Source organism: Coturnix japonica, chromosome 18, assembly GCF_054131305.1.
Source record: "Coturnix japonica strain WE chromosome 18, WE-NBRP24, whole genome shotgun sequence".
NCBI lineage: Eukaryota > Metazoa > Chordata > Aves > Galliformes > Phasianidae > Coturnix > Coturnix japonica.
The window spans coordinates 4701222-4727028 of NC_140680.1; the positions used below are offsets into that span (position 1 = coordinate 4701222).

Sequence of the window (25807 nt, forward strand, 5' to 3'; positions counted from 1 at the left end):
ATGGATTTACAGGAGTCACAAAGGAACGGTGACCCCATTTCTCTGCAGGAATACACCTTCCAAGTCACGCAAAGAAGGGCAGAAGTCCTTTGAGGGACTCCTCACAGCTTAGGGCATGCAGCATAGTGCATCCTTCTCCATCCTGTGCAGAAAACAAGTCAAGGTGGTGCACACTCTCCCAGGGAGTCATCACTGCACCAAGCGCTCCCAGCTCAGGGCATCCTCTGCACTAGGCTGGTACCGAGGGAGCTCCTGGCCATGGACAAAGGGAGAGCAGTCCCCAGAGCAGGGAAATGCAGCAATTCTCACCTCAACAGGGGATACTGAGAAGTTTAATTAGCCAGTGTTTGCACTAATTGGGTAATACACACACATATACATACTCATAGATTAAGAGAAGCTTTTGATGGCTCAAATTAGCTGTCAAGGTACCTCTTCATTCCTAAGGATCAATATTGTATAATGTAACTGCACAAAGTGTGTTCATTACTCTGCAGGGCTGGTTTAACATGCTGTCTGGATCCCTTTGGCAGCATTTCCTCCTCGGTTTGAGCTGGCATCAGAATTAATGGCATGTCGTGTTCTATAAGTCCTGACTTTTTAGATGAAAGGTGCACAGTGTTGTTCGCATCAGTATTACAGCGTAATAAATCGATGCTTTCCTGTTGGAAGGGATTCAGACAATTTCACAACTTGCTCTCAGGAACTCAAAAGGTGACCTATCTGCCATTGGGCCACTGGAAAAAGAAAACAATAATAATAACAGTTGCAGTATGCTGTGAGTAGGGCTCTGGAGCCAAATATCAATCCCAAAGCTCCACCAGTCCCTGTTGCACAAGGTAGCGCACAGCTCAAGGAAACAATGTCTCACTACCAGGAAATTGTGGGGTAAGGACAAAGCCTGATCTCATTCACCAAAAAGGAGCAGAGACAAAAGCAGAGCGCCAGAGCTTCTGGAAAAACAACAGGAAAGGGGAACAGGAGCAGAGACCGAGCATGCCAGGGCAGAGCAGCAGCAGCCACTGCTGGGCACTTATTTAATGACATCTTTACAAAGTAAACCATAAATTCCTCTGATCGCAGGAGCTCATGTGCAAGACGGGGAGAGGCTGAACTTAAAAGAGAAGCCGTTTTGCTGCCTCAGATTAGCTCAAACTGTGTGACAAGCTTTCCCCACTTCAAAACCAATGTTGTTAGCTTCAAAATCTGCATTATTAATATTTCAATGTAAATCCCATCAGGAGCTGCCAAAAGAGCTCTCCTGGACTCGTGACAGCTCATCGTGTTTGGTTCTAATCATATATGAATGCATGAGTTAAGAAGACATCATTAAAAGTACATTAAGTTTAATTATGCTAGCAGCCACAGACAGTTGGAGCATTGGCTTAATGCAGGATGCATAATTACATCAGAGCAAATCCATGGGATTCATATTTGTTAAAGAAAATGCTGCTGGTCTGGTTGTGTCACTACAGCAGGATCGAGTTAAGGGAATGGCTTTGGGGGCTGCTCCCACCCAGCCCTCCTCAGTATCCCTGCACACTGCTGAGCCCTGCCACAGCTCATTGCACACCACGCTTCATGAGAGCATCACAAAGCCCCATGGGGAGATGGAGGGGCACTGCTGGGCTGTGGAACCAGCCCAGGTCTCTCTGCAAGGGGCTGGCAGGGCCGAGCAGCTCACAGACATGGGAGTGGATGGGTGGATGGAGTCACAGCCTGGTGCAGAGGGGATGGAAATAGACACTTCCAGCATCCTGCTGCCCTTCTGTAGGTTCCAAGCACTGCTGGTTGCAAAGCAGGTTCAGACAATTCTCAAACATTGAAACAACAGAAATAAAACAAAACAAAAAGAAACAAAACACAACAACCAAAGAGCTTCAGCTTCTCAAAGGGCCCATGCAGCTCCCTTTGCCTACATAGCCGGCAGCAGCAGGGCAGTGCCAGTGACACAGGGCTGTGGAACAAGGAAGGTGGCACATCCTCATAGCCAGCAGCACAACCTCACAGCCCACCCACTACTTCTCTCTGCAAGGCCAACAGCTGAGCCCCCCAACCACTCACCACATCAGTGCTGGGAGTGCATCCCTATAGGAGATGTATTTTTCTAAGGTTCCACCGAGCCCTCTAACATCTGCCCCAATGCTGACCACAGCTGCTGTTGATGCACTGTGGCCCTTTGCTGCCTCCCCTCCGTGGGGTCAGAGCTGCCACTGGGAAGCTGTAGCACAGAGGCACAGCACAGAAGGGCAGATGGGCAGGAAACGTGACATAATGGAGCAGAAATATCTTGATGGAGCAGAAGTCCCCAGCAGCCAAGGCTGGCTGCAAATGGGCAGCAATTACTGGGTAGAAAATAACAGATTTCTAGGAAGATTTCCAAATAAAGTGCCCCTGAACTTAGTTTGGAGGAAATCTTTGTTTCTATTTAGCTTGGGTTTGTTGTTTGTTTGTTTGTTTGTTTTCTTTTTCCCTTTTTTTAAGAGAGAGAGAGGCAGAAAATCCCCACCACTCAGCCCACTTTATCCATGCCTATTTCCATCCTGGCTAACTCCATCCCATCCTCACCCTGCTCACGCAGATGGGGGTGGCATCACACAGGTGGGGCTGTGCCATGGGACAGGACAAGACAGCACCCCGGGACCCAGCACCATCCTGCACAAAGGGGCTGGAGAACCCCTGGGTCTTAGTTGCCATAAAGGTGGTTTCCGCGCTCTCTGCTTTTCAGGGGTTTTAATTGACAAAAATGGTCATCAGCATTTCTAATTTCAATCTAATAAACATGGGGAAATTCCGGCTACAGGCTGTTGTGATTTTATTTCCCATTATAGGGAGCTGAATTTAAGCTGTTTGCCAATGGCCATCATAACCGTGGCTCAGCTGAATGGTGGGAAGAGATGTGGCACGGACACAATAAAACTTTCCTTTTCTAAAGAAACAGTTGGTTTTCAAGTGAATGGGCACACTCATGTCTTTTCAGCTGGGGGAAGGAATACACGGATATTGAGATCGGTTTTAAAGCAATCCAACATCATAAGGTTCTTTAGAGAAGGCATTGATCTTTCTCAATGGGCAGCAATTGATACGTTCAAAGAGAGCTTTGTGTGCGTGCATGTTTGTCCCCACACAGGTGAGCACAGTCTGTTATCTGAAAAGAAAGAATCAAAAAAAGCAATCAAAGCTGAGCACAAAGAGCAGCCCTTCGGGGAGAGAAGTGTCAGGACCTTTGTATCCCCTATGGCAGCTCCCTTTAGTGTGTAAACCCTATGGTAAGATGAAAGAACAATCCAGGTGCAATTAATTGTGCTTTCAGAGGCAAACAGCCAATCAGTCAGGGCTGTGCCCACTGAGGGATCATGGGGGGGATTATAAATTAACCCCTCTGTGGTTAGTTTGCTGTGGGTTTGGGAGGAGGTGGGTTGTCTGGTGTTGTGCTGGTAGCCTCAAGCTGTCACTTCCCAGGGACTCAGGCTCTAACAGCACTCTGCAACCCTAATGGCTACCTGTAGAATACAGCAAGATGCATGAAATCTCCATCTATTCTGCAGCATGCTTTGGTGAGATCCCAACACAGCATACCTTTCTGTGAATGGACTTTGTGATGATGTGAATCAGTGCCAGGTGAGAGGAAGGGGACAGCCTGTGGTCTGATGCTGTAAGGCAGGTGGTGGGATGTAAAGGCACTCACTTGCCTTTAATAACTCAGGGAGGAGAGTTTCTCTAAGATCCCAACCCATGGGATTTGCTGGATAATTCCATCAGCAGTGAGAAGATCCTCAGCTGTTGCCAGAGAGCTGAGGCTGCTGTGTATAAATAATGGGATGGTGATCAGAAATGGTCAGAAGGTATCATTGCTAACTGCTGAGTAATGAACCCAGGGCTTCCCAGGAAAGCTTTGCAGTGGTGGAGGTGTAACTTCTGGTAACCATACTGTGTTGGGTAGTGCTGCATGCCAGGAAGAACAAATCTCATTGTGTCTCTGGGCCAAGAGGAAGAACCATGCTCATGCCAACAGTTTGCAAATGGGAGAAACAGTGCTGAGTGCTTTTCCAGAGCCAGACTGTGACAGACAGCTGTGATTTGCTTTGTTTGTCTGTTTCTCTCCTGAAGATGCCTGTGTTTCTGAGGGACGGAGGTGTGGTAGGTTTAATGGGAATGAGCTCCATGAAAACATTTGATTTTTGTGGGGGAGCTCGTTAGCTGAGAGGAAGACTATATAAGATAAGTAGTCAATGTGAGACGTCTAAGGAGGAGATGATGAGTTGTACTGCAAAGAAACACTGGGTGGAAGAAAAAGGTATGTACAGCTTCTGCAGAGGATTTTATCTTGCAATCTCTTTTAAATCCTATGAAAAATGGAAAAAAATGTCAAATCCAGGGGATAGAAAAAACACTGAGTCATAACAAAAACATCTGGCCAGGCACCATGCAGAAACTGACCTGAAATGGAACAAGTGGGAGGTCAGTGGTGCAAGAGATCCTACCCAGACCCAACAGTATAGCACCAAGGAAGGGAAGACCCTGCAGCTGTACTGCTCTGAGCAGACCTGTGGGGCTACCCCCATGCTCAGCATGCAGGCAGGAAGGAGGGGGTTGATCATAATGCAATTGAATAGGAATAAAATGTAGATTTTTGTGACACCTGGCTCAGCAGCAGTGGGGTGAAGAAGGGAAAAGATATTGGATATTGTCTGGGTTGTTTTTTCATGCTTCTGTCATCTCCCTGCTAGAGACTGGTTGGTAACTGCTGCCTTCTACAGCTCTGATGTGGATTCCACAGTAAGGAGCAGGCCATTTCCTGCAGTGCCCTAACCTGTATGTTGAGGAGCAGCAGCATTTGCTGAAGTGTTTCTGAGTGAGTCAGTAAGTCTCCCTGCTGTCCTCATGGTGCAGAGAGGTTCATCAGGTCTGGGCCAGGTGCTGTGCGTCCCCTCACTGTGGTCACAAAGCCCTGAGTGATCCTTGGCCACTGGTGATGAAAAGATATTGCTCAAAGTGCAAGTCACCCTGGGAACCAATGGGAGACCTGGGTGCTCCTCCATGTCTCAGGTGAGTGTTCAGGGAATTCCTGAAACTTTCCATGTCTTGCTTGTCCCCATGGGATTGGGGTAACCTGGGAGATGTGCAGATGTCAGCTCACAAGGGATAAGTGGAGCAGGAAATCATGTGGCTTCCTTATGTTCAGCTACAGCTGGGCAGTGGTGGGCCCAGACATCCCCAAAGACCTTGTCCAGCTGTATCTTCCTGAGCTGTTCTGGGCTGTGTAACAGAGGGCTGGTGAATATTGCATGGGATCTGCTGTCACCTTGCACATGGCAGCAAAAGCACTCCCAAAGGAGAAGAGGAAGATTTTGTATTCAACCACTTGGTTTTAAAGACAAGTTTAGGTTCTGTCAATACTCCTGAAAACACCTTCTTGACCTAATTTGCTGTTATAGCCATTGAGAGCTTTCTCTTCCATGATGAAAGTGGGATAAAAGCAGCTTCAGGACACAACTCAGTATGGTGAGCTTCTACCAGGAGTTTGAGTGAAGCCTGACATTGCAGTCAGCAGAAACAGCCTCCAAATGACAGGGGCCAAGCAATGGTGATAATTGTTCTCCCAGCGATAGGGTGATGCCATGCATTTAGGCTTCAATTAATTTTCTGTCTCTAAATGAACTGCCTCCTACCTCTTTCAGCAATTACATCTTGCTAATTGAAAATAGCATTCATCTTATCTCTAGAAGAGGACTGGACAAAAGTAGGGCAACAAAATCTGGAGTGAAGGTATCATGAAGAGAAAGGGGGGAGGGAGGGGAGGAATGAAGCTGAGGGAGGAAGGCAGCCAGAATGGCTGAAGGGGCAAGTCCAGATCTTTGTTTTCCTCTATCAATTTAGGTTGTCCTGGTTCAAAACAGGGTATTCTTCCTCAACCCTATTTCCCAAGGAAAGCGCTTTGGAAAGGAGATGCTTTCTGCGCTACAGTGTTCAAGGAATGATCCCAGCTTCTTACCTCTAAAGGAAGTTGCAAGAGCCTTAAGAGAGAACCAGCGTAGGGTTGAGTTTTATGTGGTTTGGTTTTGTTTTTCCTCAGTCTGTTTACTTAAAATTCCTCTGAGTTTTCTGCCAACAGAACCTAATGCAGTAAGAATTGAAGAGACTGAGGAACAGGCAGCTCTCTCTGGTTTTCACCCCTCATCTAAGAAGTGAGGAGAGAATGGGCAGCATTAACAAGCTGATAAGCTCAACTTGATCCAGAGGGAGAGAGGTGGGTCCTGCTAATCTCAACGCTAATCTGCAGCCTTGAGCAGCTCTCCTGATCTCTCCAGCACCTGATATTCCTGGACGATTGTAAAGCAGGGCTGATGGCCTTCATTTCTGTCCCCCTATGGCTCACCTCAAAAGTGCATTTAAACAAATTTAAACAGTTCTGACAGACTCTGACATCTCTTAATCTGGGGCTAAAAAGATTTCTTTTGTTTTTGCCCCTTTCCTTTAATACTAATTATTCCAGGATGGGAAGATGCAGTTGTACTGGAGCGGTTCTTCATTTTGTGCACAGCCAGGTGAAACACAAACAGTGACAAATTGATGATGGAGCGGAACGCATTAGCGTGAAAATCCTCAGATGCCTCATAAGGTATTTCCTCTGAGTCTGCTGAAGTGATAACACTATTGCAAGTGGCTTCTCCAGAAAGGAAATAGTCCCTTGTTGGCAATCGGTTTGATTGGATTGCGGTGAAGCTTCACATCAGTACTGAAATACAATCTGTATAGCCAGCAGAAGTATGTTAGGAAACAAGGAGAGGATTGCTGTGCAGGTTGTCGTTGTCTGGCAGCATGGGGTGAGTTGGGGGCTGGCACCAGAAAGGGCAGCAAGTGGAAGGGTCTAAGCAGTGTACTCTGGAGAGGCTGAGAAACCCCAAATGAAAGCATCTCTAGTTCTCTCCTTGCCCCCTAGTGTCCATTCATGTTAAAGATTCTGGTTCATCCCTGAGATTAAAGCAGTGTTTGTGCCTCTTGTGCAAGTTTTTTGGGGTAACTCTCCAGGTGGATCTTTGAGCCCTTAAGAAAACAGAGGAGAATACATCTGCCCTTCAGCCCTGGCTTGCCCAAACCTTGTGTGAATTATCTGGATGTCATGTCCCCAACCCCTTTGGAGCACATGCCATGCTCACCCCAATCTCTCACACCCATGGATATAAGCTTCTCCTAATCAGGTGAAAGCAGTTGTTAGACCTTTTGTTACACCTCCAGTTCTAGGATTCAAGCAGCTTTTAATTCCCAAGTCAATTTAGCTTTGGGCAAAAAGCAATTGTGCTACCCTGGCTGGTGCATGCAGCAACCCGCAGTGCTGCTCTGCCCATCGGCTGCTGCAGGAGATGCGCTGGGAGCTGCAGGCAGGGGCTGTAGAAATTGAGGTGTTTGATGTTTGCTTGTTTATATATTTAGCAGCTGCTGTCTCCACAAGAGCCCCTTTCTGCAGAGGAGTGATAAGCCATGCTTGACTCCTGCTTGCCCACCCCTGCTGGCTCCCGTTTGCTGCCATCTCATCAGCAGGCACCAAAAAGCTCCACTTCCATCCCTGCTGGGCTGCCACCCCTGCCCTGCTCTGAAATGCTGCCTGAGTGTCATGGAAACAGCACAGGGAGCTGCCATGCATAGGAAGGGAGAGGGGAGCAAGCCAAGGGAGCCTGGTAAGTCCCCCAAGAACCCACAAGGCAGCTCCAGAATGACACTCATATTTGGATTGGGAGAAGCTGCTGCAATACATACAGTTAAGTCAACAAGCTCGCATGGCACAGATCTGTGGCTAAGTGTGGATGCAGCACATCTGGGAGCTGCACAAGGGATGAGTGGGGCTGCCCTGATGTGCTGGGCTCTCATCTCAGTTTGGCCACAGATGGGCTGGTGGTCATGGGTAGTGCTCTCTGATTTGCATTGCCTGGGAGTCGGGTCTGAGAAGGACATGGCTTCTCTTTGAGAGCTATAATTAATATTGGGAAGCTGCTGGCTGCTCTGGCAATCCCAGTTATCCACGTTGTCTGTGCTGTTCACGTATCCCTTCTTAGTTGAGCATACTTATTATTATCTTTATTAATTACACACAGCAGTATGCTTAAAGCGAGGCGGTGAGGTGGGGGGGAGTAGAATGGCCAGTGTTTTCCCACCACGGAGAAGCAAAATGTTACATTTTGTACTTGTCAAAAGCAAAAATCCTTCACTTCAAGATGTGTGAGATGCATTACTAATTGCACAATTATTTTGTTCCGTGGCACTTGCAAGAAAGAACTTGGAGTGCTTTCAGCAAATTCTGGTGTTGAGGAAATAATAATGAATTGGGTTTTTTTTTTCCTTTCTTTTTATTTTAAAGGTACTAAATTAAGTGCTCTTCCTTCATGAGAATGTCTTCCCAAGCTTTGTGGAGCTGTCTTCCCAAAGCTTTTTGAAGATGGAAGAAGTGTGCTTTAGTAAGGTGTGGAGGTCAGCGTGGCCCTGAATAAAGGAAGGGATGAGTGAATACAGCTCATGTGGATGATTTCATTTTTTGTTACATGAGAAGAGGCCAAAATATTCAGGTACTCACAGGGAGGTGAATTTTGAAGGTATTCCACTGGGAGCTCCACAAAGCCTTCCTGGGCTGCATCCCTCTCCCATCACACTGTGGCTGGCAAAAGGGTGATCCACAGTCTCTGTAACAAACACTGTAAGCAATGGCATTGAAAACAGCTCCTTCTGACTCTCCATCCCTCTGCCACAAAATGCACCAAACCCAGCATCTGGGGCAGACTTGGATCTATGTTCTCCCTGTGCTCCAGGCTGTTGGGTACCTGGTAGCACACTGGAACAAGGAAGCACTGTTGATGAACTGAGCATGGAGACTCAGGTGTTTGGAAACCTCTTCTGGATTAGGAGGGGAAATGAGCCTGTTTCTATGAGATTGATCTGTGGGCACCAACAGAGTGTTCAGCTGGACTTCTACGAGAGAGCCAGCAGTGAATTAAGTGTCAGCCGGCTGAGACACTGGACAAATGGGGAAGCACAATGACAACATCTCTGCATTCTGCCTTTCGGTGGCTGTCAGCTGTGCTCAGCCAGCTCCTTGCTGCCCTAAAATCCACGGCTTTGCTATGGTGACTGTGCTCTGGTCTGGTGCATCATTTTTTTGCTTCAGCCTGCTATGAAAGTGAATTTTCTATATTCATAAGCAGCAGCCTTGCTGACTGAGGCAGCCTGGTGGTAAGTTGAAATATCTGTACATCTCAGGGGAGGTTTAGGCCAAAATGCCTGTAACAAGTTGAACTACCCCTGAAAAATTATTGCAAGAGCTGAATGTGTGAGACAGGCAGAATGAAGAGTCTGCAAGTAAACAGGGGGAGGGAGCATGTTTTCAAGTGTTTTATAATTACTAGGATTCATTTAATCCTGTTTACATTTACCTTTGTGCATGAAATTCATAACCATGGTGTGCAACCAGGCACGGTGGTGGTGATATACAAAATCTTATTAATGAAGATGATGGGAGGATTTGGGATGTGGAAGGAGGGGTGTTGTGATGGAATTAACACCCGCTGCTTTTCATCCCTTCGGAAAACAAATTGCTTGTCAAGAGACTCAGTGGGGTCCAACTACAATCAGCCCTCAAGGAAAAGAAGTGGGATATGAAACACAATGGCTCACGCAGGTTCCAAAACGTCCTGGCTCTTTAGGTTTGTAGCCAGTGGACTCTGCCTTGCCCATGTGCAAGGGCAGTATGAGCCAGCAGTGCTCTCTGGCAGCCTGGAAAGCAAATGGGATCCTGGGCTCCATCAGGAGAGGGGTGGTCAGCAGGGATAGGGAGGTGATCGTCCCTCTCTACTCTGCTCTTGTGAGGCCCCATCTGGAGTACTGTGTCCAGGTGTGGAGCCCTCAGTACAAAAAAGATATGGAGATTTTGGAAAGGGTCCAGAGGAGGGCCACAAAGATGATCAGGGGGCTGGAGCACCTCCCCTATGAGGACAGGCTGAGGGAGTTGGGTTTGTTCAGCCTGGAGAAGAGAAGGTTGCGGGGTGACCTCATTGCAGCCTTTCAGTACCTGAAGGGAACTTACTCCCAGGAGGGGAGTAAACTCTTCGAAAGGGCTGATAATAGCAGGACTAGGGGAAATGGTTTTAAGTTGAAGGAGGGAAGATTTAGGTTGGATGTTAGGGGAAAGTTCTTTACTAGAAGAGTGGTTAGGTCCTGGAACAGGCTGCCCAGTGAGGTTGTGGATGCCCCGTCCTTGGAGATGTTCAAGATCAGGTTGGATGGGGCCCTGGGCAACCTGATCTAGTAAATGTGTATGTTTGGTGGCCCTGCTAGGCAGGGGGGTTGGAACTACATGATCCTTGAGGTCCCTTCCAACCCGGGTAATTCTGTGATTCTGTGATGTGGCACTGCTCAAGGTCCTTTTCTCTTCTCTCTTCTGCTGCCTGATGCTAAATCCTGTGTCTTTTTACACACTCTTGTTCAAACTTAAAGGTCTTGAGCAGTCAGATTTTAACCAGCTTTTGTATCAGAACAGAAACAAGGAGCAACAGGTTTCTGGCCTTGCTAAGAGAAGTCTCACTGGTGCTTGAGCCTTATGGACCATTTCATATTAATAGAAAGGGACATTAAGAGCTATCATCCTTCCCATAGATGTGAAAGACCAGGACTCAAAGATATGTTACTACTGCTCTGTGCCAAACCAGAAATATAATCTTTGCCTGGACAATATCTGCTGCAGTATGGGGAGAGGGATCTGTATGGAGACTTGTTTATTTTGGGATTCATACTTCTCTTGTTCTTCTGTGGTCAGTAGAAACAGCCACACAACTAACCTGTGTCTTTCTTCATGCCAGGTATTGAGTAAGCAGCTGTATTGAAGACAGCTGAATGCTGAGGGAGAGAGGTTTCCCATTGCTGCCTGGATGGATGGTCCTGTCAGTCCTGTCTTAGTCCCAGGGGATGGTCTCCTACACTCTCCCTTGTGTGATGACTGCATGACTACACCCCTTGGATCCTATCACCATTCATCTTTGGAAAGGAGGTAAGATAATCAAGAGCTGAGCCCAGAGATGTATCTTGGGCAGCTTGGGGTAGCAGGCTGTAATTGAAGGATCCTGCTGAGCATCCCTGCAGTGATCTGAATGCGTCACCCTTCTCCATGGGAGACTGTGGTTGGGCAAAAGCACTGGGGAAGGAATGAGTGGCTGTGGTCCCCATGGCAGTGGGATCCCAAGATTATGTGGACCCATGCCTGCAAACCGAGGGGTGAGACAGCCCAGATCCCCCACAAACAGATGGGAAATCAAGGCTCAGCTGAGCACAATCCAGGATGCCAGGCCAGCTCAGCAGCAATGTCTTTTTTTCACCATTTAAAAGCATCCTGCGGAAAGCAGGAATGAGAGCTTATCTCCAAGAGCTGTCACTTCCCCAAGCTGCCTTCAGCTCAGTGCTACCATGAAGTCAGTGCGGGAATGTAACCTTTATGGGGAATGGTAAGTTGTTGTAGCTTTCCTAGTGTTTAATGTTCTCCATTGATTAGTTTCTATCTCCCTGAAGGGAGGAGGGTTTGACTGTGAACCAGAGCTCAGCGGTACCCAGTGCTGGGGGTGATGGTGAGCTCTCAAGTGAGAAAACTGGCAAAGGAAAATGCAGTGAGTGACTTTCAGAAATTAAGACAAGAGAAGGAGTGACTCTCAGAAAGGATATTTCAACTAATCTGGACTAAAAACCCAATGCCACTTCCACAAATATTTTACTGTCAGAGGCACACAAAGTGTGACAGCTTATTTCGGCTCCAAGCTGTGATTGTTACACCTCCCCAGTGCTTCCCTCCCTCCCTGCCCATCCTGTGCCAAGTGTTCATCAGTAGAGGATCTGTGGCCTTGGGGCCGTGACAGATCTGCCCTCCCTTCTGCACACAGATGTGGCACAAAACAAAGAAGAGAAGCGAGAGGGGAGCACCGAACCAAACAGCAGTCACAGCTTTTGTTGTGCTGAGTGTTTTGTGCCAGCTTAGACAAGGTAACTATAATAATAGCAGCAGATAGTGGAGGGATACTGAGTATTAAGAAGCAGCTTTGAATTAATCTCAGCTTTCTTATTTTGAGCACCAGCAGCACACCTCCTAACGCCCTTATCTTTTTGGGTGCACCTGGAACTGTGAAAGATTTAAACTTGCAAATCCAGAGCTTAAACAGTAAACAATTTGGCCTCAAACAGTCCAGAACTGGAGAGAGGGGGGATTGGCATGTATAGAAGAGGAAGGCTTGGGGGAGCTTGTGGATTTGTACAGAGCTGAAAGGTTTGTGCCTGCTGAGCAGCCTGCATGGTGGTGCATGCAGGGAGATGGGATGGGAGAAGGGAGGATTTTCCTGGTGTTTGGGGGATGCTGTGTCTGGCTGCTCAAGGGTTAACTTTTAGCCAGGATCTTGCAAGCTTTTGGGGGCTGTTTGTTTAGGTCCCTGGAGATTTGTGTTACTCAGTCCATTTTCTTGCTATTTGCAGCAAAACGGAGCACTGTTTATCAGAAAGCAGAGAGCTGCAGCAGCAATTCCCTGACCCATGAATAAGATTTGATCAGCAGATGCCTCCTTTCAGCACTGAGCACTACTTCCATCTATTCTGTGCTCCGCAAAGTCCTGGTTACGAGCACTGAGCAAACCTTCCTGAAGCACAGACCCTCAGAGGACCTGAGCAAGAACACCCTGTGCACGCAGGCCTGGCTTTAAGGTATCATTTGGAGTTCAGCCGCAGGTTAATCTGTCTGTAGCACCAGATCCACTCCCAGCTTTTCTTTGGAAAGGGTCCATGTGCTTTCTGCAGGCTCAAAGAGCAAGAGAAAGCTCCAAATCCATCCACATTAATTTACTTTTCTTCCCAGTCTTTGACTGCTACAGAACTCCCCAGCCTGAGCTCTCATTTGTCAGCATTTGGGGCTCACTGGCAGCTTCTCAGCTCCCCGCAGCAGAACAACACAGTCACCCCCAGGAGCCAAAAGCACCAAACAAGGAGGGACAGCCTCAGCTGTACACACTGCTTTTCAGTAATGACCCAATTTACTTTGGGGTTTTTTTTGCCTCTTTCTCTTTTTTTTCCCCCCTGCTATAAAGATTTATGGTGAGGATGGTGCCCAGCTGCATCTGAGTGCAATAATCCTCCTGTGGTTGGTGGAAACGAAGCAGCTATTCCTCCAGCTTGTTAGCAGTCAGGAAGATGGAAGGAAGTGGGAGGAATCTGGAGGGTGAGGGTTTCGAGTGCCTCACTCATCACTGCTGAACCCCGCGCTATTTATGGTGCAATTATCACCGCAGACAGACTCCTTTATCATCCAGCCAATATTCTGGGTACAAATCCTATTGCAGCACAGTCACTCCATACATCATCCAGGCACAGCAGCAGCCAGGTGAAGAGGTTCGGAGCAGTGAATAGCTCTGCACAAGGAAGGGAAGAGGGAACCAGGCTCCTGCCTGCCCCTAAATACCACACTTCTGCCCCAAATCTTTTTTCTTTAGGAGGGAAGTGATTCATTTTTTCCTTCTTTGTGCTGACATCTCTTCCAAAGTTTAGCTCTATTTCTCCAAGGAAAAGGCTCCCGTGCAGCTCACATCTCTCTTGGTTGGTTTGGGGCAAGGCTGTGGAGCAGCATGGGCCATAAACAGTGCCCATGAAGCTGGGATTCTGGAATAAGATTGTGGTGTGGATTCTCCGGTGTCTTCTATGGTTAAATCACACATCCTACTGCCAGGAACCTTTGTTAGTAAAGGGTTGGTTAAGATGATCTCCAGAGATCCCTTCTAACCCCTTGAACTTTGTGACACTGTGATTCTCTTCCCCTTCTGTTTCACTGCCTGTGTCAGAACCTTGGTATACCTGGCAACCCCTTCCCTTGTGTCAAATATTGGAGTGAGGGGGTGGGAGCCAGCAAGGATGCAAGCAGCTGGGTCATCAGGCTTCCTGCAGAACACACACCTGCTCCCAGTACAGCACAGATCAGCCCCACCACCTCTCCTTTGTCACTGCAGGCTGCATTTACACGGGGATAAACCTTAACACCTGCAAGGAGTGGAATTCTTCAGGCACAGGGCTGTAATAACCATTGCTCACAATGCTCACTTACTTTCTAATTGCTGAAGACTTCTTCTTTTCCACATTTTCGGTGCTTGAAAGGGGAAGAATGCATCTAGGAAATGTAATTTAATACCCCAAACGTGCTCACTTAATTGCAATCCCCATAAGCCAGCCACACAAAACTAAACAAATTCGATTAATTTATTTCAATTTGCACAAGTCTCCCTCTCAGACTGTAATTAATGGAGGGAAACAATTAAGGTAAACACAGCACAGCTGAGAGAGCTGTTCTCGCTAGAAGTCACATTTTATTTTAATGGTGCTGTATTTATATAAGAAGTTCCACACTTTTAACAAGTTTCCCATTACCTTGGTGTTTAATCAGCGCTGTAAATATTTTGCTTCAGCTGAAATGGTTTTTGTGAAGCCATAAATCAACAGGGAGGGAGAGAGCGGGGAGGGAGTGTGTTGCTATAGGAGGAATGCAGAGACACGGGCTGCTGCTGGAGCCTTAGGTCTCAGCATCATGACACTGTATATACATACAGCCCCATATAGGCTCTATCTCTACATGCTGGCACTGCCCACTGAGCACTGAAAAGCAGGAATGATGTGATCCATCTGTCATTGCTCCAAAGTGTTGTTGCTATAGCATGAAAAGAAAAATTGATGCTGCTTTTCCTCCTTTCTTCATTAACCTTTAGATATAACAACACGCTCACATTTCAGTGCAGGCACGGTCTTACCAGAGATTTTAACTCTAACAAACAATCTCGTGTTGATTTTCTGCTATCTCTCTCAGTCTAATTAGTTGGGAAATACACAATTTGTTAAAGAAAGACGAGGAGCAGCCTGACACCTGCTGTATTAATGACTTGCCTCTTTAGCTAATTGCTTGCCCACACTGTTAGGGAAGTTGTCAGTGTTGTTCAGAGTTGACTGAATGGGAAGGAGAGCTTTTGAGGGGAGGCTGGAGGAGATGGAACGGGCTGAGAGGCAGAGGGCTCGGTGCTAACGCTGCCTCAGTGCTCTCCAGGGGTGAATACCTCTGGTACAGGATATGTCCCATCAGCTGAGGGGTGCAGGATGGGAAGAGAAAGAAGTTAATTGACTTCGAGCAGCGCGGAGCCTCTTCCCATCCGCCCTGGCTCGCTCAGCCTCAGCGCTCCCCCCAGTGGAGCAGTGCGGCGCTGGTTCAGGTGGTGACGCTGTTAACCACTATTTCAGACTCTCGCCCTTTTTCCCCCTTGCTACCATCTACCCCCTGTTCCCCGTGTCCCTATAACTTAACCCCGTCACTGCACCACCTCTCCCCAAGTCCCCAAATGTCCCCGTTGTCACCTGGGATGCCCCCAACTTCAACCAAGGAGCAACTCAGAGGCAAACATCGCCACCAAAGTCTTTTTATTTCAACGATGATGAAGAAGAAAATAATTAAAAAGACACTAACACAATCCCAAAGGCACTCTAAGCAAACTGGAGCAGTTTCCACGAGTCCCTCCCTACAGCACACCATGCAGATGTGGCTCCAGTGCCCATCACAGACATAGACCAGACCCACAGAGTGAGCCATGGTGGTCATGGGGTGACTTAAGCCACCCTGTAGAAAAAGGCACTTGTCAAAAGTCAGTGCCATTCCAGTCCCTGAACACTGAGCCATGGGACCATCACCCAAGGGGCAGAAGGATGCTGGGAGTGATGTGCAGCCCCAACCCCCCTCCTTACCCTGCCATGTACCAGCCCCCAGGTGGTGCATATGGGAAAAGCAGGAATAAGGTGTTCAAAGAAATGTTAATCCCTTGACTCATTAGGCGGAAATTAACTCCAAATTTCACCTAAAGCCACTGAAATTATGAAGTTTTTTCCCTTTATTTAGAGATGAGCAGCAGTCAGGCACTTGCAGACAGGCACTTGCTCCCCTGCATAGGGTTCACAGCATCGGCCACTGTTTTCCCTTTGACTTCAGTGTGCGCTGCCTCAAATCCTACATTCAAGGATCCAGCCTCAGCTCCTTCATTCTAAGGAGGCTGAAAGTTCACAAAGAAACACTAAACATGGTGAAATCACACTGCTTGAGAGACAGAAAGTCACAGAAATCACTGTTGGGCTTCATTCTTCCATCAGTATCTCAGAGCCCATTGATCACTTAATTAAACTTTTCTTCTTGTTCTCATTGGAAGTAAGGCTAAACACTCATGCAGAGGCTGAGCTTTCAGCTCTTGAGGCTGGAGAAAGCCAACAGGGCCTCCTGGTTGGTGCCACATCTCCCATGACTTTATATCTCCTGCCCCATGAAGTGGGAGCACTACCCAAAGCCCTACCTTGTCTTTCAGAGAGGAAGAGCCCCAGCACTCAGTCCTCTGCCCTAAAGACAGCCCTTCTTAGAGCCAACGCAATTCAGCAAGAGATTTTGACTTCTAAAGGCACAACCCACCCTTCTGGCATGGTCCTCTCCTGTGGTATGGCAAGTCCACATCACCATCCACCGCCCAGGGCCAGTATGGACGGCATTGAGTCACTGCTGACAGCAGCACTGACCTCGTTAATGTTGCTTTTAGTAAGACTCAAACCACAAAGAAATGCATGAGGAAACCCAAGGGGCTGCATTCTCCCATTCAAAGAGTTTGGAGGATCAGACAAGGCCCTGGGGGTTGTGCTCAGGTGAGGGCTGCAGCAGGGCCAGGAGGATGCGCTGCAGCTGGGCTAGGCGGGCGTGCAGTGATGTGCTGGAGAAGAGCCTGAGCTGGAAAGATGGATCAAGGGGAAGGATGGAGATCAGCCACCAGCACCAGGTTGGGCCATCAGCAGAAGCCTGGAGATGAGAGAGGGAGAGTGCTGAGTGAGAAAGAGTCATTTAGTAACCACGATCATCCAGTCCACATGCCACTAATATTGCCCAATAGACCACATCCCTCAGTGCCACACATTTCCCCTGAAACAGACATCTGTAGAATAGCCTGGGTTGAAAATGACCTCAAAAGCAGTTGCCAACCACTAGACCAGGCTGCCCACAGCCACATCCAGCCTGGATTGATGCATTAGTTTTACAAAAACAAGGTCAAAAACCCCCATTAGTTCAGAGTTTTTGTTGCCCTTTTTATGTTGCCCTTTTTATGTTTTAACAATAAATATTTAAATAAATAAATAAATAATTCAATGAGCTATATGCATTAAATACATTAAATAGCTTGTTTATACACATCCCAAAACAATTCCACTTTACCCAGTGCAGCCCAGGCAATATAAAAGGTTGGACATCCATGCCCCAGAGCATCTCTGCCCCCATAACATTACCTGGATGTCCTCTTCCTTCTCTGGCAGTGGTCCGTGCTGCAGTAAAAGGTGCCTGGAGGCAACATCTCCATGCTCCCAAAACCTCTGGGCCAGCTGGTAGGTGCTTTCATGCAGGCTCTGCAGCTCCTGCAGCTCCTCCCCAGCCACCTGGGTGGAGGGAAGAGGAGAGCAGAGAAGGGTGGGTGAGGAGCATGGTGCCCACCAATGGTGCCCCCCCACCCTGGTCCTGCCCTCACCTTCTTGTCCTCCAGGTACTCAATGTCAGCTGTGTTGTAGCCATCTCTGTGCCCACGTCTCAGCACCCGGAACCGGCGGCCACCGATTGTGTCCACCAGCGACCTGCCATCTGCCAGCAGCTCCAGCTGCCGGATCTCCAGCATGCAGCCATAGTCTGCAAAGCTGGAGGAGACAGGGAGAGAAACAGGGCCTGAGGGTGCCATGTTCTTTACTAGGAGAGTGGTTAGGTCCTGGAACAGGCTGCCCAGGGAGGTTGTGGATGCCCTATCCTTGGAGGTGTTCAAGGCCAGGTTGAATGGCACCCTGGGCAACCTGATCTAGTAGATGTGTATGTTTGGTGGCCCTGCTAGGCAGGGGGGTTGGAACTTCACGATCCTCGAGGTCCCTTCCAACCCAGGTCATTCTGTGATTCTGTGTTCAATGGAGTCCTTGGGGTAGGAGCCTAAAGGCTGAGCCCAACTGAGACCAAGGAAAATGCAACAAAAAGCAGCCCAGTGTGTTGCTGCAGCTTGTTATGGGCAGAGAATGAGAAGGATGGCCACTTTAAAGGAGATGGAGGACACATAGGAACAGTGCAGCTCAGATATACCCTCCCCACAGGGTGACACAAGATACAAAACTGTCCCATGTTCTCCATCTACTCCTGATTTTAGAAACATGGGGTTGGTGCAGACAGGGTTACATTAGTTGTGGCAGAAGGCAGCAGCTTTGCCCTGGTGCTCACCTTTTCCCATTCTCATATATGCACATGCCGAACCTCCTGGTGCCGGTCTCCTGGCACCGCCGGATCATCAGGCGGTAGCGAGGCTCAAAGATGTGCAGAGGGCAGGCGACACCAGGGAAGGACATCGTGCACACAAAGATGGGGATGTTTGTGGTCAGGCTGAAGGAGAAGAGGGGAGACCGCTTTGAAAACCCCAAGAAAAAAACCAACAGAGGCTCTGGGTCAGCTCCTATGAACCCACAGAAAGTGATGCTGTGCTACAGACCACTGTAATGCAGTTCTAGAAATAAGAGCCACCTGAAAAGCCCCTCCCACTCCCAACACACAAGGCAGGTCCCTTACTTGGAGAGCTCAGCCATCTCAGCCTGGTGCAGCTCGCGGCGCTCAGCCAGCTGTGCAGGGAAGGCAGCCAGCATGATGTCCTGCAGCAGCAGCGTGGGGCTGTAGCTCCCTGCCTTCAGGTACTGCAAGAAACAAGAGATGGGTTGGGCAGAGCAGGAGGGGAACCCTGGGGCTCTGAATCATGCTCACACAATAGGAGCTGAGAGTAATTTCAGCTTAGAGCTGTGAAGAATGAGGTCCATCCAGGGAGGGGTTGGGGGGTAGGCAGTGGGGCTGTGTCAGCCCCAGGATTCATCCCACACAGCATCCTGTCGCTGACACTGATGTGGTCCATCCATGTATGACAACCTAATTTCCCCCGATGGGCTCATCTGAATCTCTTTTCATAAGAGATGAAGTCAAACCCCCAGGCTAGCAGGCTTTCCATCCATTTCCATTTTTTAAAGTAACTAGCATTAACTTCCTTCTCCCTCTCTCTCTCTCAATCTCTCATTCTCAGTCCTATTTACAACCTCACTCAATCACTGTGACATCTCATGGAAACAAATTTCCTGATCCTAATTATCAGCTGTCAGATCATTCCTGTATGAGCAAAGCTGACACCTCTGAGTTGGGCACTGCGCCCCCACCCACCTGTCTGTCCCCACCCCAGGAAGGGGGACCCTACCCTACCCCCAGCCCTCACCTCTCGCAGGCTCTGCTTGCAGAGTGGGCAGTTGGGCCGGTGGTCCAGGCAGCGCTCCAGGCACTCCTTGCAGAAGGTGTGTCCACATGGTGTCGTCACCGGCTCAAAGAACATCCTGCAAAAGAACCTCTGTCACTGGATCATAGGGAAAGGAGCACGGTGATGTCCAGGAAGCAGGTCAGACGGCTGGGAGTTTGAAATCCAACTTGGGTTCAGCTCTACAAAGCATTCACTGCACGTTGTTGCAAGCAAGGATGGAACTGCAGACACAGCTCCCAGCTACCCTCCAGCTCCATACCGGCATCTCCTTGGAGTCCCCTTGCTGCAAGCAGGAGGCTTGAAAAAGGCCCTAGAGTAAGATCTTAAGGGATTTTGCTTCAGGAAGGATCAAGGGGTTTCCCACATCCCCTCCTATAACTTCAAGGGGAATCCACAGTGATGCCACAGGACAAAGACATAGCTGGAAGCTCTTTCACACTGTGTTTCCCAAGCCCAGGCAGCACACAGCTATGCAACTTGCTTTCACTAAAGCTGCATTAGCCAATCTTTGCTTGCAGCTCTTGCTAATTAAATGTAAATATTTATTCCATTCACTAGCAGCCTGATCTCAGACTGTTGGACTTGCACAATGAGTGAGATGGCAACTGCCCAAGAAGGTCTGAGCTCCCTGTCCCTGCGGGTCCCTGTGGACACGCCCTGGTGTGCAAGTTCCCTCTTAGCTCTTCTGCCAAACCTGTGGCTTCACAGCACTGGGGACTGCATTTGATATTAAGAGAAGGAGAAAGACACAAACCAGGGAGCAGAACCAGGTGAGTGCTACATACAGTCTGATTTATACATGACTCTGTGTGGAGCCAGGAGTTGGACTCAATGATCTGTATGGGTTCCTTCCAACTCAGGATGTTCTATGATCCTAATTCCTCGTTCAAAAAGCTCTGCCAACAGAGAACTCACCGAATGCAAAGAGAGCACTCCAAGTCAGAAACACTCAGCAGGTCCTCAAGGGGCAGCAGTTTACTCATTGCTCCTGTTTCCTCTTCATTAGCTGGTGGCAAAAAGAGAGGAGGAAAGGATAAGACCTCCTGTTTCAATACCAAAAAATTAAGCTTTGCTTTCTGATCTTGTTCTGAGGTGTAAGGAACCAACTCTTACACAAAGTGCTTTGGAGTTTAAAAACAAAAACACTGGGTGATGCAACACAAACCCAGCCAACAGCCCATCCATGTTCACCCACAGCTCATATGTCAGGATGGCAGCATCTCTTTCTCCTCCTTCTGCAGGGAAACTGAGGCACCAGAAAGTAAAGCAGCCCAAAGAAGCCACCAGATGGAGGTCTGCCACAAGGGATCACCACTGCTTCAGGGACAAGGGCACAGTGGTGATGGGTCAATGGTTGGACTAGATGATCTTAGCAGTCTTTCCAACCTTCAGGATTCTATGATTTAGGCAAACTCAGATGCCTGCTGTTCTGCACAAGATGACGCTCACCTTCATGCCTGTCCTCACTTTGTGCCACAGCCACTGGCATTCTCCATTGCCCCACAGGTGTCCCCTGGCTGTGTTCAGACACCTCGTCTCCACCACCAGCCTCCAGCTCCTCCTCCTGTTCCTGGGCACAGCAAGGAAAAAGAGCAGATTCTCAGTTTTTTCTTAATAGCTCCTAATGGCCCAAAGGTCCCAAAGGGATGCCAAGTCCAATCGCAGCCTATTACCTGAGCTTGTGTGGAGGAAGATGCAGGGCCCCCTTCATCCTGCTCTTCCTGGGGACCTGTTGAACCCCGGTGGGCAACACATGGCTGAGAAACATCCTCCCATGTGAGGACCTGCAAGGAGAAAGCAGGGCTCAGCAGGGTGCTGGAAGGAGATGTGCGACCCAGAGACCCCAAAGCATACACTGGGCCACCACAGCATCAGGGCTACTTGTACCCATTCTGGCTGAGTTCAGCAAACTTACATCAAGGCATGCCCCTGAGCAATGGGAGTGAATAGGACCCACCACTCTGCAGAACCACGCACCTTCTCCATCTCTCTCCGTGCAGGCTGGAAATGGGGATTGAGCATCAGGCAGTGCTCCCATGCCAGCAGGGCTTCAGCTCTCTGTCCCATCTCCAGGAGCACCTTCCCTTTCCTGTAGAAGCCCTACAGAGAACAGAAAAGCTTGTGCTGACTACAGGCCAGCAGCCAGCTGAGCATGTGTCCTATGTGTGCCCTAAGCACTGATGCTGATGGATTCACTCCCACCCTACAGAGACCTAGTGAAGGGATAAAGGGCTTCTGCCTTGAAGCCACACAGCGATGGCCAACACATGCAAAGAAGCAGTCAGAATTCCAGGTGTGATGTCTCTGAGGGCATCCCAACACTTCCCCCAGCCCCAAGCCGTGATCCCACACATTAGGACCCTTTACATCCTCACCAAGTGCGTATGAGCAAAGACACATCCCATTAACAGTGCAATGAGCTTGTAGCCTGTATTAGCGGTTAATGGATCTGGGTAGTGTATTTCTGAGCAGGTTGAAGCCAATAGTTGAGAGAACTCAGGATTGCCTGTGTACATGTGCTAGACTCAGCAACCAGTAAGTGTCAGGATTAAGATGTATGTAGGTTGCTCTGAAAGTAATGCTTCCTATTTATTTCCATGGAAACCACAACAGATACAAATAGTACAGTAACAGTATTTGATAGAGCAAATTCTCAGCTACAAAACACTATTTTTCACTGCCACTAGCTATGCATTTTCACCAGTGATGAACAAGAGCCTGCAGACTGCAGTCAGAAGTCTACACCAGTGGTGGTGATCACTGTCACTGTTACCACTGCTGAAATGAAAGAGGTCTCTGCCATCAGGGGTCAACGTAATACAATAGGAAGCATTACTTTTGGAGCAGCCCTCATAGATGAAAGTTAAATTATCTACATTTGTCCCTACAGCTAAAACGTCCTCTGCCTTCTGTGACCAGCAAAGGGGAAATTCCCAGGGGGAAAAGAAAAGGGGGACATCACTCAGCTGCACAGTGAGGTGAGGTCCCTGACATCACCGCACCCCCAGCTGCCCTCCACTCACTTTACACTCCATGGGCTCAGCCCTGCACACAGCCTCCAGGTCCTGCAGTGCCTCTGGATACCGCTTCAGGGCTGCCAAGGCCTCTGCCCGGCACAGACGCAGGGATGTGTCCTCCGGGGCTGCAAAGAGAAAGGTGGGTCCTGGTGCCAAGAGCCCCTGTTAGCACCGCTGCTGTGGGGCTCAGCTTCAATCACAGTGGGATCTGGGCCATCGTCCATGTTTTTGGGATGCTGAATGTGTTCCCCATGGAGGCTGTCACCGTGAGGTTCTCTGTGATGGAATTCAGGGCAATGTGGCACACAAAAAGCCAGCAGCTGGGGACTGCTGTTATAAAACACTGCAGCCTCCAGGAGCTACCACCTCTATCCCCAGGCAGGGGCAAACCCAAGGGTGCAAGGAGGGCTCCCATCCTCCCCAGCAGGTGTCCCTGAGTTCCCAAGTCCAAGGGAAGGCTGAAACAGGAGAAAGGAATTACGGCATCCATGTCTGTACCTGTACGATACCACCAATGGGATCAAAGGGGTGTTTGCAAAACAGCACCCCAAGGTGCACGTGGGGCTGTCCAGACTGGGCTGCAGTCGGGCACCACATGCTCCCTGTGAGCCTACGTGCACGTGTGTGTGTGTGCTGTGATCAGGACCTCGGCACGCAGCACTTCAGGAACTGGCTGTGCTGGAGCTCAGCCCTCCACACACGTCTGGGGATGAGATACTGCAGCTCCTAATGACGTGCAGAGGTGAAAACACGAGTACAAAGTCCAGTGGCTTATTTTCCACATCAACAAGCACATTCAAACATTTACAGACTGTCAACAAAGCGACTGATTTAGCACCACAAGTAAGACACGTAAGATCAGGCAGCGAGTTCTGCATTTCTGTGCCGCTGCAGCTATTTTTGCTGTATGATATCACCAACCATCAGGGACGTGAGCCAGCTGGCAGCACAACGCCCGAGGAGCCCTCCTGTGTTACACCATCCCCAGCACTATTCAGTTCACTTTGTCAACCTGCTACCTCCTGTTATTCTATTCCCTTTGGCCACATGGTGTCCCAGTGGGCTCTGTGCAAAGCCCACAGTTTCTACCCCGAGCCCTAAAGCATTACTTGCATGGCACAGCCCGAGCAGCACCTGCACATATGGGTCCATGGGAACTGCCCCTGATCCCTATTTCCTCATTGCCCCAGCCTGGACTTCCCCCAGCTAATAGAGAACTGAGCACACAGCAAAGAAAGACCAAGCACTGAGCTTGCAGTATTTTTGCTCTTTCTACTCACACAGCTAATTGCAAGATGAAAGTCAGCCCATAACGCAATGAGTAACAGAGCACCGTGCACATGTGTTTGCTCTGAACAAAGGGCACGCAGGACCAAGCGGTGCTTTGGGAGGTTGCATAAAGGGACAGCAGCCCACTTGCTCCCTGCTATCCCTGTGCTTAGGGGTACAGCACACACCTCTGGCACTAACCCAACAGCTGGTGATAAGGAGATGCTTCACAGGAGCAGAGCTTGGTGCTATAAAAACATTGCTCACTCCGAGAGGTCCTCCATGCCTCTTCTTTCCAGCTCCACAGCCACGTTGTGTAACCCCACTTGGAGCAGCATCACTCCCCAAGAAATCCACTTACAGACACACAGTAAAGCAGAGCAACCCCCTGGGCCTGATCTCAGTCCTGCAGGCGAATGCCTCCTCAGTGCCAGGTGCAGAAAGGGATCGGGGGTCCTACTGAGCGCTGAGTGTGCTCAATTTCTGTTCCCAATTAGAGAAGTCTCAGCTGTTCCATCACCTCTACCCCTCAGGTGCTCTAATGATTCACCGGATGCTCTGAGAAGCTGTGGAACTCAGCTTTGTCAGCTCAACTATTAATGAAAGCTCTTTCATCTCCAGCTGCTGCTGATACCAAGTACACACAGCAATGGGACACCAAGCCCTGGGGACAAGCAGCCGTTACAGCCCTGGGAAGGCCGTGTCCCTCTGCTGCCAATGGTCTTCTGCAGGGGTGGGGATGACCCAGAAGCAAAGCCCAGCAGGTATTTCTACCCTCCCCGTTCCTTTTCAACACTTCCAGCACTCCTAACAAGTTCCCCATGTGCCCAGCCCCAGCTGTATTGGCACAGAGGTCACCGTGGTGCAGGGACAAAATTACCTGCACTGTTACCCATGTGTTCCAACAGCACACCCTCACCCCTGCACAGCCCCTCTTCAGCCCATCACCTTGTCAGCCCTATAGGCCCTACACAACTTACCCATCTCGATGCCCTTCTGGGCCATCCTCAGAGCATCCTGCAGGTCCCCACGGGCAAGATGACTCCGGACACATGCTGCCAGCCTGGCCGAGCGGCTCTCCCTCTCCTCGCACTTCTCCAGCAGGTTACAGAGCACCACGTTGCATCTCGCCGCCTCGACGCCCAACAGCTTCAGCCGGCGGTGGCACACGGGGCAGCGGGAGGGCACGGCCCCGCCGAGGCACAGCTTGCAGAAGGAATGCCCGCACGATACGGTCACCGGCTCCCAAAGGAGGAGGCGGCAGGACGGGCAGCGCAGCAGCTCAGCGCTCCCGGGGGGCTGCGGGATGGAGCTGCCTTCCCGGGGTGGGGAGGATGAGATGGAGGAGTCGCTGCTCATGGCTACAGCCTCCGAGCACAGAGATATCCTCGGGGCCGCATAGCCGGGGCTCAGCTCGTTCTGCCCCGGGGCGCCCGACGAATCTCTGCGGTGCCGGAGCTCGGCGGTACGACCCCCCCCCACGCCGAATCTAGGGCCGCCGGGATCGCCATTGGCTGCAGCCGCCGCCGCGCCGCCCCGCCCCGGCCGCGTTTCGTAACGGAGCCGGCGGCACCGGGGGCGGTGCCGGGATCAGCGTGGGGGGACACAGGGTGGTCCGGCGTGGGGCATCGCGGGGCACCCTGGAGGTCTTGGGGGTCGGTGTCTGGTATCAGTGCCGGAGGGGTCTTATATCTGTTCCTAGTACCGGGGTGCTGGGGGGCTCCGGTGCTGGATTCTGGATATCAAGGTGCTGGGGATCACCCCCAGCCCGCTGGGAATGTATCTCCTGCAATGAATGTGGGGAGGTTGGGGTGCCTAGAGTGCGTCTCTGCAGACCCCACAGTGCGGACCCGTCCCTGCGGGATGCTATGGGGAAAGAGGCGTCCCTTCGGTGCGGGTGGGTTTGCAGACCCAGAGCTGAACCAGCCCAGACCCTGTGATGCAAAATCCCTTTCCCGGTCCCACGCTGAGGTGACGACAGTTCTAGTATTGCCGGTGCTGGGAAAAACAGCCAAAAGCAGCTTAGTAGATCAGATTTTATGTAAGGATGATGCACATTCCCCACCGGCTCTTTTGTCTGTCCCTAAAAGCCAAACAAAGGCAGGAGCAGGCTGGGAGGGATGCTCAGGGAGGGAGGTCACC

General features: G+C 49.7%; 1 protein-coding gene and 2 long non-coding RNA genes across 3 annotated transcripts; 2 read left to right on the forward strand and 1 right to left on the reverse strand.

Annotated features, from left to right (window-relative positions):
• Positions 1-3416: 3416 nt before the first annotated feature.
• On the forward strand, positions 3417-17218 carry LOC116654075 (uncharacterized). The gene is made up of 3 exons (XR_014935420.1): positions 3417-3621; positions 10845-11032; positions 12496-17218. It is a non-coding gene; the product is annotated as an uncharacterized LOC116654075 (long non-coding RNA).
• Positions 6135-7553, forward strand: LOC146757915 (uncharacterized). The gene is made up of 3 exons (XR_014935421.1): positions 6135-6250; positions 6497-6622; positions 7438-7553. It is a non-coding gene; the product is annotated as an uncharacterized LOC146757915 (long non-coding RNA).
• On the reverse strand, positions 15446-25225 carry LOC107320234 (LON peptidase N-terminal domain and RING finger protein 1-like). Its single transcript, XM_015875911.3, has 12 exons — positions 24646-25225; positions 22403-22521; positions 21357-21479; positions 21053-21163; positions 20829-20949; positions 20295-20385; positions 19341-19455; positions 18656-18777; positions 18314-18472; positions 17589-17751; positions 17353-17499; positions 15446-16870 (listed from the first exon to the last, which is right to left on the reverse strand). Exons 1-12 carry the CDS (start codon positions 25022-25024, stop codon positions 16691-16693), a joined length of 1830 nt encoding a protein of 609 aa, XP_015731397.2. The 5' UTR covers positions 25025-25225; the 3' UTR covers positions 15446-16690.
• Between the last annotated feature and the right edge of the window lie 582 nt (positions 25226-25807).

Excerpts from the sequence above, each read along its gene's own strand:
- LOC107320234 (XM_015875911.3), bottom strand. The coding sequence starts at position 25,024 with ATGAGCAGCGACTCCTCCATCTCATCCTCCCCACCCCGGGAAGGCAGC. Across the intron at positions 20,950-21,052 it reads CTTCCTCCACACAAGCTCAG|GAACAGGAGGAGGAGCTGGA; the intron begins GTAATAGGCTGC and ends TGCTGTGCCCAG. Across the intron at positions 16,871-17,352 it reads AGAAGGAAGAGGACATCCAG|GCTTCTGCTGATGGCCCAAC; the intron begins GTAATGTTATGG and ends TCTCATCTCCAG.